The sequence below is a fragment of the Manis pentadactyla genome, chromosome 12, assembly GCF_030020395.1.
Source record: "Manis pentadactyla isolate mManPen7 chromosome 12, mManPen7.hap1, whole genome shotgun sequence".
NCBI lineage: Eukaryota > Metazoa > Chordata > Mammalia > Pholidota > Manidae > Manis > Manis pentadactyla.
Genome location: NC_080030.1, coordinates 18,368,328 through 18,379,902, shown reverse-complemented (window position 1 = coordinate 18,379,902; position 11,575 = coordinate 18,368,328). Strand labels below are relative to the sequence as shown.

The 11,575-nt window shown below is 53.5% G+C and overlaps 2 protein-coding genes across 4 annotated transcripts; both read left to right on the top strand.

Annotated features, from left to right (window-relative positions):
- Window positions 1-1,232: 1,232 nt before the first annotated feature.
- CALR (calreticulin) lies at window positions 1,233-5,023 on the top strand. Its single transcript, XM_036878732.2, has 9 exons — window positions 1,233-1,400; window positions 1,756-1,857; window positions 2,027-2,230; window positions 2,630-2,724; window positions 2,813-3,022; window positions 3,109-3,222; window positions 3,302-3,445; window positions 4,067-4,159; window positions 4,246-5,023. Exons 1-9 carry the CDS (start codon window positions 1,310-1,312, stop codon window positions 4,441-4,443), a joined length of 1,251 nt encoding a protein of 416 aa, XP_036734627.2. The 5' UTR covers window positions 1,233-1,309; the 3' UTR covers window positions 4,444-5,023.
- A 1,759-nt stretch (window positions 5,024-6,782) lies between these two features.
- RAD23A (RAD23 homolog A, nucleotide excision repair protein) lies at window positions 6,783-11,221 on the top strand. 3 transcript variants are annotated; one of them, XM_036878708.2, is made up of 9 exons: window positions 6,783-6,968; window positions 8,314-8,475; window positions 8,635-8,816; window positions 8,956-9,011; window positions 9,130-9,257; window positions 9,533-9,611; window positions 9,735-9,865; window positions 10,224-10,388; window positions 10,474-11,221. In XM_036878708.2, exons 1-9 carry the CDS (start codon window positions 6,897-6,899, stop codon window positions 10,585-10,587), a joined length of 1,089 nt encoding a protein of 362 aa, XP_036734603.1. In that variant the 5' UTR covers window positions 6,783-6,896; the 3' UTR covers window positions 10,588-11,221. The 3 variants fall into 3 exon arrangements, with proteins under 3 accessions (XP_036734603.1, XP_036734600.1, XP_036734609.1); XM_036878705.2 differs by having other exon boundaries at window positions 9,732-9,865; XM_036878714.2 differs by having other exon boundaries at window positions 9,732-9,865; window positions 10,224-10,323; window positions 10,474-10,529.
- Window positions 11,222-11,575: the final 354 nt, after the last annotated feature.

Here is an 11,575-nt window from a genome sequence, read left to right as displayed (position 1 = left end):
CCTGTTTGCTCAGTTTGGGAACCCCCCAGCCCTCCTTCCTTCTTCCTGCAGCCTGAGGAGAAGGAGCTGGTGTCAGTCACATGCCTCTGGCTTCAGAAAAAGACTCTAGACTCAGGGGTCCTGCCCATCTCCCTTGAACCTTATCTCTCTCACTATCTGTCTCATTTTTTTTTCTCCCCAACGGAACCCCTTGCTCTCTCTTTAGCTGTTCCCTGCCTTCTCCTCTTTAGCCGTTTAATTGCAAAAGCCAGGCCGTTTGTGGGAGACCACAAGCCAGCGACCCCTCTCATTTACTGGCTGGTGGTAAGGGGTGGTTAAAGGAGAGGCTGCAAGGTCGGGTCGGAGGTTGGAGGGTGGAGACACAGGACACAACACTCTACCCCACACTAGGTAGGAACCACAACCTATAGTCACATCTTCATACCTTCTGGGCTTTATTCTCTCGGACTCAGGACAACTCTGAAAGCTTTGAAAGCATTTCTGTGGGGCAGCAGCTGGCCAGCGTCGTTCCTCCTGGCCTCAGGTGCTCCAGTCCCTTCAGAGAGGCTAAACGACTTGCCCCAGGTCACACAGCATAAGTCTGACTAACTCCAGGGCACTAGGAGCCGCAGAGAGGAGAGAACTAGCACTCTCCCCGCTGGCCTGCAAGGCTGTGGCACCGGAGTGATGTGAAGCCCGAGTCCCAGCCCTGAGCTCTGGTGCTCTCTGCCCCATTCTGGGCAGGGTAGAGGCAGCTGGAGCGAGCGTTGCAGTGGGAGTTCCCCAACTACAGGGTAGAAAGCGGCTAAGGAAAACCTTGCTCACTGCTCCCTGCAGCTGGATGAGAGAAGGCAAAGCTGGGACAGGGTGCTGGTCCTACGCGGTAACACCTACTCTCGCGCGGGTTCTTTAAATGCCCAGAGCTGAAACTAGTCGCGCGGGCGACAGCGGGGTTGGGCATCGAGCTCTGATCATATGACCTGGCCTGAGTGGGTTCGAGGCCCCCACCCAACCGGTGGGCGGCCCCCACAACGCGTGGTTGACCCTCATTGGCCAGTGGTGCAGCCAATAGAAATCGGCCATCTGGGAACCCAGGGTTCCGAGGCACAGTCTAACATGCTGAGCTGAAAAGGGCCCAATGATAAGCCAGAGCCTTGCACTCAGACCAATGATAGAGTGCGAAGGGCCGGCCAAGAGGCCGGGCCAGGTTCGTTTGAGAGGCGGTAGGGTATAAAAATGCACTGCCGGCGGCAGCGTCGGTTCCTACTGCAGAGCCGCAGCTTTGGGAGGGGTTTAAAGGGCCCGCGCGCCGCCGCCCCCTCGGCCCACCATGCTGCTACCCGTACCGTTGCTGCTTGGCCTTCTCGGCCTGGCCGCCGCCGAACCCGCCGTCTACTTTAAGGAGCAGTTTCCGGACGGAGGTAACTCCTGGTCCCGCCTGGAGGACGACTAGACGACGCGGCCGGCCCCCCAGTCTAGATCTGCTTTGCCGCTAGTAGTTGCTTCTTTGGGCCAACACCGTGGTCCCCGGGGACTAGAGCCGCAGGCGATCCTTCTTATGCGTTTCTGGGGAGCGTGGAGGACGCAACGACCTCCGGCGGCGGGAGTTAGGGTTCGCCGGAGGTTCTCTGGAGGTGTCAAACTAGAGGTTGGGGTGGGAACAGTCACGGGGGGGCGTAGGTATCACTTTGCAGTCTCCAGCAGCTTGTGGCTCCTAGCAGTGTTTGTCAGGGGGAATCAGTACGGTCTAACTGACCTGCTCCTCTGATCCCCTAGACGGGTGGGTGCACCGCTGGATCGAATCCAAACACAAGTCGGATTTTGGCAAATTTGTCCTCAGTTCCGGCAAGTTCTACGGTGATCAGGAGAAAGATAAAGGTAAGAGTTGGGGGGTGGGGGAAAGTGATGAGATCCAGGAGAACTTCCTGGAGGAGGCCCTAGTCAACACACAGTTTGGGTATCCTCAGGAGCAGGAGAGTAGGGGGAGTCGACCTTAGGTACCCCGCAGGTTGGAGCCGGCCATGACCTCGCTTCATTCCCCTGCTAGGGCTGCAAACGAGCCAGGATGCCCGCTTTTACGCTCTTTCGGCCAGATTCGAGCCCTTCAGCAACAAGGGCCAGACGCTGGTGGTGCAATTCACGGTGAAACACGAGCAAAACATAGATTGTGGCGGCGGTTATGTGAAGCTGTTTCCAGATGGTTTGGACCAGACAGACATGCACGGAGACTCCGAATACAACATCATGTTTGGTGAGGCGCCCCCGCCCTGCTGCTGACCTCTGATTAAAGGGAAATCCAGACCTCGTGGGTTCATTGGAGCCTGTGGCAGATGGCTTGTCTTCTGTGGGGAAGCTGAGAGAATAATTACTAGTTTATAGCATTGTTATTGCTGCTATAGGACTGTTAATTCCTGCCATCTTTTGTAGGTATTTCTTAATTTTCCTAGTGAGGGTGAGTTGTGGAGTGATTTTTTTTTTTTATTAAGGCTACACTTACAGCCCTTTTTGAGCCAGTCAAGGTCTGAATCTTGTCTTTTGAGATTTTGGAGGTCTAAATTATAAGAACTAAGTTTTCTTTTTGTAAAGAGGTGGGTGGAGGCCTTCAGTGGTAGGCAGCCTGTAGCCCTAACTGGACCTGCTTCTCATCTAGGCCCCGACATCTGTGGCCCTGGCACCAAGAAGGTTCATGTCATCTTCAACTATAAGGGCAAGAACGTGCTGATCAACAAGGACATCCGATGCAAGGTGTGTCTGGGGGTGGTGACAAATGGCTGCCTGGGCCACTCAGAGGCCAGCTAGGTGGGCGGGGCCACTCACCTCCCATCCTCTTCAGGATGATGAATTCACCCACCTGTACACGCTCATCGTGCGGCCAGATAACACCTATGAAGTGAAGATTGACAATAGCCAGGTGGAGTCAGGTTCCTTGGAGGACGATTGGGACTTCCTGCCACCCAAGAAGATAAAGAATCCTGATGCTGCAAAGCCTGAGGATTGGGATGAGCGGGCCAAGATTGATGACCCTACAGACTCCAAGCCTGAGGTTGGTGCTTGGGCAGGGAGGGGCTCCCTACCATGGAGGTTGTGGAGGTTAGCCAGGCCACCTCTGACCTCCTTGTCTACCCTCAGGACTGGGACAAGCCTGAGCACATCCCTGACCCTGACGCTAAGAAGCCTGAGGACTGGGACGAGGAGATGGATGGAGAGTGGGAACCACCAGTGATTCAGAACCCTGAGTACAAGGTGGGCTTGGGGCTGGGCAGGGGTGCGCCATGTGGAATGCACCAATTGCAGCTCACCTGTCAGTTCCCTTCTTCCACAGGGCGAGTGGAAGCCCCGGCAGATCGACAACCCAGATTACAAGGGCACCTGGATCCACCCGGAAATCGACAACCCTGAGTACTCCCCTGATAGCAACATCTATGCCTATGAAAACTTTGCTGTGCTGGGCTTAGATCTCTGGCAGGTGAGACACAGAAGGGAGAAGATGATCCCTAGAGGAACTCCAGTGCTCAGGGTCACCTCTAAGAGGAAAGGGTCAAAGAGTAGCATTCAACTGTGAGCAGGTCTGACTCCAAAATGAGGTTCTTTTTCTGAAGAAGTTCTTGGTCTATGAAGTTCTCACAACACCCACTTTTAGATTCTATTTATATGCCAGGGACTTCCCCAAGTAGCTTTATACCAACCAACTTGTTTACTGCCCCCAGCCACCTAGAAGGTGGTTAGATAACCCCATTGGAAAATAAGCTTTGTGGAGACCAAATTATCATGTTTTGTTCACCAGTGTACCTTCTGCACCTAGAACAGTACCTGGCATGTAGTAGCTACTGGAGAAATAATCTGAACATGGAAGTGAGACCCCGTTTTACAGATGAAGAAACTGAGGTGCAGAGAAGCAGTCACCAGTGTAAAGTCATATAGGAAGGAAATGACAGAGCAAGGCTTTGAACCCAGGCAGTCTTTTTTCTAATCAGTGTTACACTGCAACGTTGTGTGGTGTTCATGGGGACATAGGCTGGAGTCCTGTCCAAGGCCAGGGCCCCTGGATGTCCCCATTGACCACCCTCCCTGCATCCCCCCACCCCAGGTCAAGTCTGGCACTATCTTCGACAACTTCCTCATCACTAACGATGAGGCGTACGCGGAGGAGTTTGGCAATGAGACATGGGGTGTCACAAAGGTGGGACTGGGGTCTGCTCCTGGCCTTGGGGGTGGGCAGGGCTGGTGGGTGGGGGCCAGGTTCTGAGGTGTGTGGTCTGCATGCAGGCAGCAGAAAAGCAAATGAAGGACAAGCAGGATGAGGAGCAGAGGCTAAAGGAGGAGGAAGAGGACAAGAAGCGCAAGCAAGAGGAGGAGGCTGACAAGGAAGATGAGGAGGACAAGGATGAGGACGAGGAGGATGAGGAGGACAAGGACGAGGAAGAGGAAGAAGATGCCGCTGGCCAGGCCAAGGACGAGCTGTAGGGGCCACACCGCCGCCTCAAAGGCTGGACTGAGGCCTGAACACTGCCCGCCGTAGAGCCGGCCACGCCAAATAATGTCTCTATGAGACTGGAGAACTTTAATTTTTTTTCCAGGCGGGTTCTGATTTGGGGTGGATTTTGGTTGTGTTCCCCCTCTCTTTTTTTTTTTTTTTTTTTTAAACTGGTGTTTTGTCTGATTCTTCAGCTCTTACCCCTGACCCTCATTGTCTTAGTTGATATCTTTGCTTTCCTCTGTCCCCTTCTCTCCTCCAAACCCCTAGTCCAACTCCACCTTGAGGGCCAGGGGTGGAGGCGGGTGCAGTCTGGAGAAGTCCCAGGCCCAAGATTCCATCTGCTCTCCTTCCTGGGTCCCAGAGGGGGGCAGGAGAAGAGGGTGGCACCTCCACCCAGAGCACTGAGGAAGAATGGGGCTCCTAGGGCCTGAGCTCCAACCACCCCCTTTTCTCCCATGCCCCAGGACTGGGCCACTTCTGGGTGGGACAAGTGGGTTCTAGCTCAGCTCACACTGAGAATGTAAGAACTACAAACAAGATTTCTATTAAATTAAGTTTTGTGTCTTCCTCCTGTGTCTCCTGGGAGAGGTGACTTAAGTAACACTCATTTTTCAGTTGCTAAAGCATTGGTTGAATGTCCTGTAATGTTACAAGGACCCTTGTCTATCCACACTACCCCAACCCAGTGAGAGAAGGTAACATTTAAGTGCCATTGCAGATACTTCACATATGCACTGATTGAGTGTGTGCATCAAAGTGGTGAGTTTTGGTTCTAGTTCTGGTTCAGTTTTATGAGGAGACAGCTTCAGAATTTGGCAAGAGGTGGGGCAGGGATATGAATGCACACCACAGTCACTATCTCATACCATCCATTTTATAGTGGACCACATGTACCTCCTACTCAAGGAGCAACACGGCATTGAACGAACAATCGGACAATTTAAAAACATCAACCAGGTTAAAAACTATTAATCTTTTCATAATCCAGGAAGTATCTTCAGAGATAAGTTTCCTCATGGTCTTCAATGGCTAAATTGGTAGTTGAATTTAATGGAAAGAAGTGCCATGGAGGGAGGGTTGCAGAGATTGAGTTGGTGCAGGGATGATGGGAGGAGAGTCGGCCCCTGAGGTTGGCTTAGGACCTCTCTTGAGATCCATGTTGGTGCCATGGAAGTCCAGTGGGTGGTCAGGACCTGATGTGCGATGTTGCAGTAGAGGGTTAAGCAGCCTTTAACATCCTGGCCTACTTTGGTGGAATATTCTAGGCTCGTCATGCCGTGAAGAAGCCAGCAGCACCTGGTTACGGTTGACTGGTGGGTGAGGTGTTAGGTGATTGCCCTGACCTGGGTGAGTGCTTGGATGGAAAGGGTGAGGAGCAGTGTGGATGTAGGTCATGGGCAGTTTACGATTGGGGGCTGGGAGGAAGCCTCACCCCACTAACTGGCCAGTAAGCCCAGCCTCACCTCCAATCCCCCAAAGCACCATCTTCAGCTTTGGCCAACCACCCTTTCAGTTCCTCAGTCGTGGACGGGCCTCTTTCCCTCCGGTGACCCATGGCTCAGTCCCATCCCTCTGGAAAGCCTCCCACTCCAACCCTCAGTTGCCTCCAGGATTGGTGTATCCAGAAGTGTGGGGAAAGAAAATATTCAATACAGGGAGGCCTCAAAAAAAAAAATGCTTCCTTAAATATTCGTGGGGTCAGCCTGGGAGCTGTGGGGTGAATAAAGTGGTCGAGAAAGGAGAAGCAGAGGGGGGAACTGTAACTAGATTCAAACTGAAAACCCAGCTTTCCCTCAGAAGTGAATGAGGCCACAAAATGGCCTTGTGTCTCCTCTTTCAAAGCCAAATTTTATTTTAGATTTTTTTGGACGGGAAGAGTGAGAATTGGAAGAAATTAGAGTGACCTTTTTAGAGTATCCTTTCCTGTCCTGAGTAATTTCAATTTCAGGGCTTGAAAGAATTCCTGTCAGGGTGGCTGAACCAGAATAAAACTCATTTTAAACAGGCAAAAAAATGACCAAAGACTTCGCGGAGGAACTTTAAATACCTATGACAACTACACGAAAATTTTAAATGTCTTAAAGAAATGAAACTCAAAGGCTTTAAAGTGGGGAGCCATTTTGTGGCCACATGACGTCACCGCTAACGAGTGTGACGTCATTCAAGAAAACACGTGCTGGGCTGCGCGCCGCGCAACCAGCCCTCTTTCCTTCCTGCGGCGCGGAGTTGAGTCTGCGCATGCTTGGTCCGAGGGCGCTCTCGTGCGCATGCCCACCAGGGCCAAGGGGGCGCGCACAGGTCACGTGTTGTGGTGGTCGGCGCGCGCACCGTCTGCCCCGGAAGCGGTCGGAGCGCGGCGCGCTTAGGCGCTAAGATGGCCGCGGCGTGAGTTGCACGTTGTGTGAGGATCCAGGGGCCGCCGCGTCGCTCGGCCCCCGCCATGGCTGTCACTATCACACTCAAAACGCTGCAGCAGCAGACCTTCAAGATTCGCATGGAACCTGACGAAACGGTGCGAGCCGGACAGAGCCCGGGGTCGGGAGCGACGGGTCCCAGGGGTGGGGTGGGGGTGGGGAGGCCGGGATCCGGATGGGAGGGGCGGGGAAGACGGTGCGGGCCGTGACCCGCCTACTCCTTCCAATTTGATTGACTTGCTTGGTGGCCCCCTGGATGGTTCCCTGGCACAGCCCCTGTCAATGCGGTCGTTGCTCACGGGCGGGTCCCTTGGCGAAGCCCCACCTCCGGGGCGCCCGCCAGGCCCCAGCTCCAATGTCGGCGCCCTCGCGGGGCGCGGGAGCAACAGACTCAGATTACCGACTGGGCCGCGCGCTCTGAGACGCGGGCCCGGAGTTCCCAAGTTTGCAGTCGTCTCCTCGGGACGGTCTTGGCCGAATCTGGGAATAGTGATTAGGAGGTGCCGAATGATGACGGCAGCGACGATGATAATGATAAACGGTCTGAGTTTCAGTGGTCTGTTTGTTGGCCGTTTGTTCTTCATAGTCGCTAGGCGTCTTGGCGTTTATTGTTTCACTGAATCTGCGAAACAGGGTTGTCATTTGGTGATTCTGACTCCCCATTTTACAGATACGGAAATGTGAGGGGTAACGAAATTTGCTACAGCAAGTACTGGCAGAGTTGGGTATCAAATTCGGTTTTGCCTCATTTGAGAGCCCACTGTCCAAACATTAAGCTGCATTTTTGGTTGAAGAGAGACAGGGTTTAACAAACACATTGAGTGTCTATGTGTTCAGCACCTGCACAACTACCCTATGAGAGATTGAAGCTCGCTTTTTGTAGAAAAGGAAGCGTACAGATTTTTTGACTAGTTCAACTGTTTGACTTCGGGCAAGTTAATTTTTCTTTGCCCGTTTTCTCAAATATAAAATGAGGCTAATGATAGATATCTATTTCATAACAGTTGTTATGAGGCTTTACAAATGTAATATATGCACATTTAAAATAGCACTGTCAACTTAGGATGCTTTGGGTAAACACTGTCAGCAGTGTGGAGTGAGGAACTCTCCTATGCCCCCTTTATTCTATTTATTTTTCACTGTACTTTATACCATCTGGAATACATAGTTTTTTCCCCACATGAGGGTCACCTTTATGAGAACAGGGGTTTGTGTTATGTTTTGTTCCCTGATATGTCCTCAGCCCCTAAAACAGGTCCTGATGCATAAAGTGTTCGGAAAACTGTGTTGGGATGGTGGGATGATTGAACAAATTCAAATCTAACACGCTTGACTATGAAGCTTAGCCTTTTGGCCGTCAGGGCTTTTGTAGTTTCTCCTCCCCAGCTAGAAGGGAAGAGAGAATCTTGGGGTTTCCATGACCCCTTATACCGCTTCCTCTAGGTGAAGGTGCTAAAGGAAAAGATAGAAGCTGAGAAGGGTCGTGATGCCTTCCCCGTGGCTGGACAGAAACTCATTTATGCTGGCAAGATCTTGAGTGATGATGTCCCCATCAGGGACTATCGAATCGATGAGAAGAACTTTGTGGTCGTCATGGTGACCAAGGTGGGTGAAGTATGCTGGTTGGAGGGTTGGGTGGATTAGCTGGGGAGCTGGCAAAGAGCCAGAAGAGATTAGCCATAAACAGGGCAGGGCTGAGACATGGTGGGATGTTGAGGCTAGATAGGGATACTGATGCCTGCTGCCTTTTTCTGGGTGTCACAGGCCAAAACTAGCCCAGGCACCTCGGTTCCCCCAGAGGCCTCACCCACTGCTACCCCGGAGTCCTCCACATCCTTCCCTACGGCCCCTGCCTCAGGCATGTCCCATCCCCCACCTACTGCCAGAGAGGACAAGAGTCCATCGGAGGAATCAGTCCCCACGACATCCCCGGAGTCTTTGTCAGGGTAAGGCAGGGAGCAGCAGCCCCAGGTTGGGCCCTGTCCTCCCAGCACATTCCAGTGCCCACCTACGTGGTCCCACACACCTGGGGGGAAGGCAAGCCACCAGAAGCCAGGGTCCGATTTCTCTCTCTTGAATTTGCAGCTCTGTTCCCTCTTCAGGTAGCAGCGGGCGAGAGGAAGACGCGGCCTCCACACTAGGTGGGTGGGTGGTTCTCAGGGAAGAAGCATCTGGGTGCCCCAGCCAGTAGCTGGGCCTTGTGTGGGTGTGGGAGGGCCTGGGAGCTGCTCTTCCTTCTCCTTGCTGCTCCCTCCACAGTGACTGGCTCTGAGTATGAGACCATGCTGACGGAGATCATGTCCATGGGCTATGAGCGGGAACGGGTCGTGGCTGCCCTGAGAGCCAGCTACAACAACCCCCACCGAGCTGTGGAGTATCTACTTACGGTGAGGTGGGGCTGCTGCCTCCTGGGGAAGCCTTGAGGGACTATGCAGGCTTCAGTGCCCTGGTGGGTGGTCAGGGAGGCAAAACCTGCCCCCAAAAGTCTTTGGGTCATGGTTCTAGCCAGGAAAAGGCTTTCTGCAAGAGCTTAGACACGAGTGGTGGGGTGGAACCAGAAGAGGCCAGGGCCAAGGCCTCACCTGTGTCTTGTTAGGCCTGAGCATACGGAAGGGAGGTAGCAGGAGGTCTGTGCATTAGAACTAAATAGGACTCCTGACAGGGAATACCTGGGAGCCCTGAGCCAGAGCACGGTTCTGTCCAGGAGAGCCAGGTAACCGAGCAGCCAGCCCCGGAAGCAGGTGAGTGGATTGGGAAGTGTGCATGTGGGGTTGTCTGCTGTCAAGGCATCTGGCTCCTCCTCCCTTCCATGCCTCCAGGAGTCCAGCATGGTGTCTGACTACATGCCTTCCTTTTGCCAGCAGGAGAGAATCCCCTGGAGTTCCTGCGGGACCAGCCCCAGTTCCAGAACATGCGGCAGGTGATTCAGCAGAATCCGGCACTGCTGCCTGCCCTGCTCCAGCAGCTGGGCCAAGAGAACCCTCAGCTTTTGCAGGTGCAGCCCTGGGGTCAGGGGAGCTAGTGCAGGAGCCACCTCCCCTGCCTCTGGGTACCACAGCCCCAAAGGAGGAACCTTGTCTCCCCATTCCACAGAGCAAAGGCCCCTCTTTCCTAGCCCTTAGTGTCTGTCTTGGCCCAACATTGGCCCTACTGTATGCTGGGTCCAGTATTTACATTGTGAATGATTGTCTGTGTATTTGCTATTGATGGCCCATCTCCCCATGCTGGACAGGGCCTGCATCTAATGCTGCTGTTGTTTGGCCAGAATGGGCACCCTCAAATGTTTGCTGAGTAAATGAAACAGCTAGGGCTGACAGGGCTCTGGGTCACCGTCTCTTTCCTTCCATCTACAGCAAATCAGCAGACACCAGGAACAGTTCATCCAGATGCTAAACGAGCCCCCTGGGGAGCTGGCGGACATCTCAGATGTGGAGGGTGAGGTGGGCGCCATAGGCGAGGAGGCCCCACAGATGAACTACATCCAGGTGACACCACAGGAGAAAGAGGCTATAGAGAGGGTAAGAGGATTGGCTGAGGGGGGACACCCCCCTCCCTGTGTGTGGGGCTCCTTTCCCCTGCTCATACCTGCCCATCTTCCCACAGTTGAAGGCCCTGGGCTTCCCAGAGAGCCTGGTCATCCAGGCCTACTTCGCATGTGAAAAAAACGAGAACTTGGCTGCCAACTTCCTCCTGAGTCAGAACTTTGATGATGAGTGATGCTGGGAGGCCAGGCCGCCCCCCTCCCCATCTCCCAACTCCACAAAAGTTTTATAAAAGAAAAAAATATATATATATTCATGTTTATTTAAGAAGTGGGAAAAAAATCAAAAACTTTAAAAAAATCCGAAACACCCCAACTTCCAACCCTCCTAGAGTGGCCCCCATTGCCATCTTGGCCTGAGAAGACCCAGGCCAGACAGCTGTCCCCCATCCCCCGCCCCATCCCTGCCAGCTTCTTCGAGCTGGCAGGACTGGAGGCGACAGATGGGCCCCTCTTGGCCTCTGTCCCAGCTCCCTGCAGCCAGATGGAGAGGCGGCTGCTTACTTCTCCCTTCCCTGAAGAGCCCCTGAGACCTTCCCCCACCTTCTTCCAGGATGAGGGAAAGCTGGAGCTCCAAACTTTCATCCTCCATTGGAGTGGCCCAAACCTTTCCATCTGGGGTGAGGCCCAAGGCCCCCCACCCCAGTCTGGCCTTGCCCTCCAGCCTATATCCCTTTGCTGGGGAGGAGACCTGTTTGGTTCTGTCTGGGTTAGGGCTAACAGCTACTCTGGACGTCAAGGCCACCCCTACCACAGGATAGAACTACATCTCTGATAAAGGTTTTGAAGTGAATAAAGTTTTAAAAGCCAGTTGTGTTGGTTTGTGACTGCTGGGGCTTCCCACCCGAGCTCATCTGGGTCTGGGGGCTAGTTGGACACAAGTGACGTGGGAATGCTAAGGGGCAGAGCAGACTGTCAGCCTCTGCAGATTGGGGCTCCCAGTGTCTCTTCCCTCTTTGAAGGGTCTCATTCCTGGGCAGAGGGTCCCAGCACTCCCCCACCTCCAGTCACTGCCATAGTCTATTTTGGCTACACTCACCCCCCCCCCCAGTAATTGGCTAATTACTGGAGATTAATGTTGATAAACAGAAGCCCTCTTCTCTTCTGCCATCTGCTCCTCTATTATTTCCCCAACTGCACCCCCGTTCCTCTCCCCCGATAGTC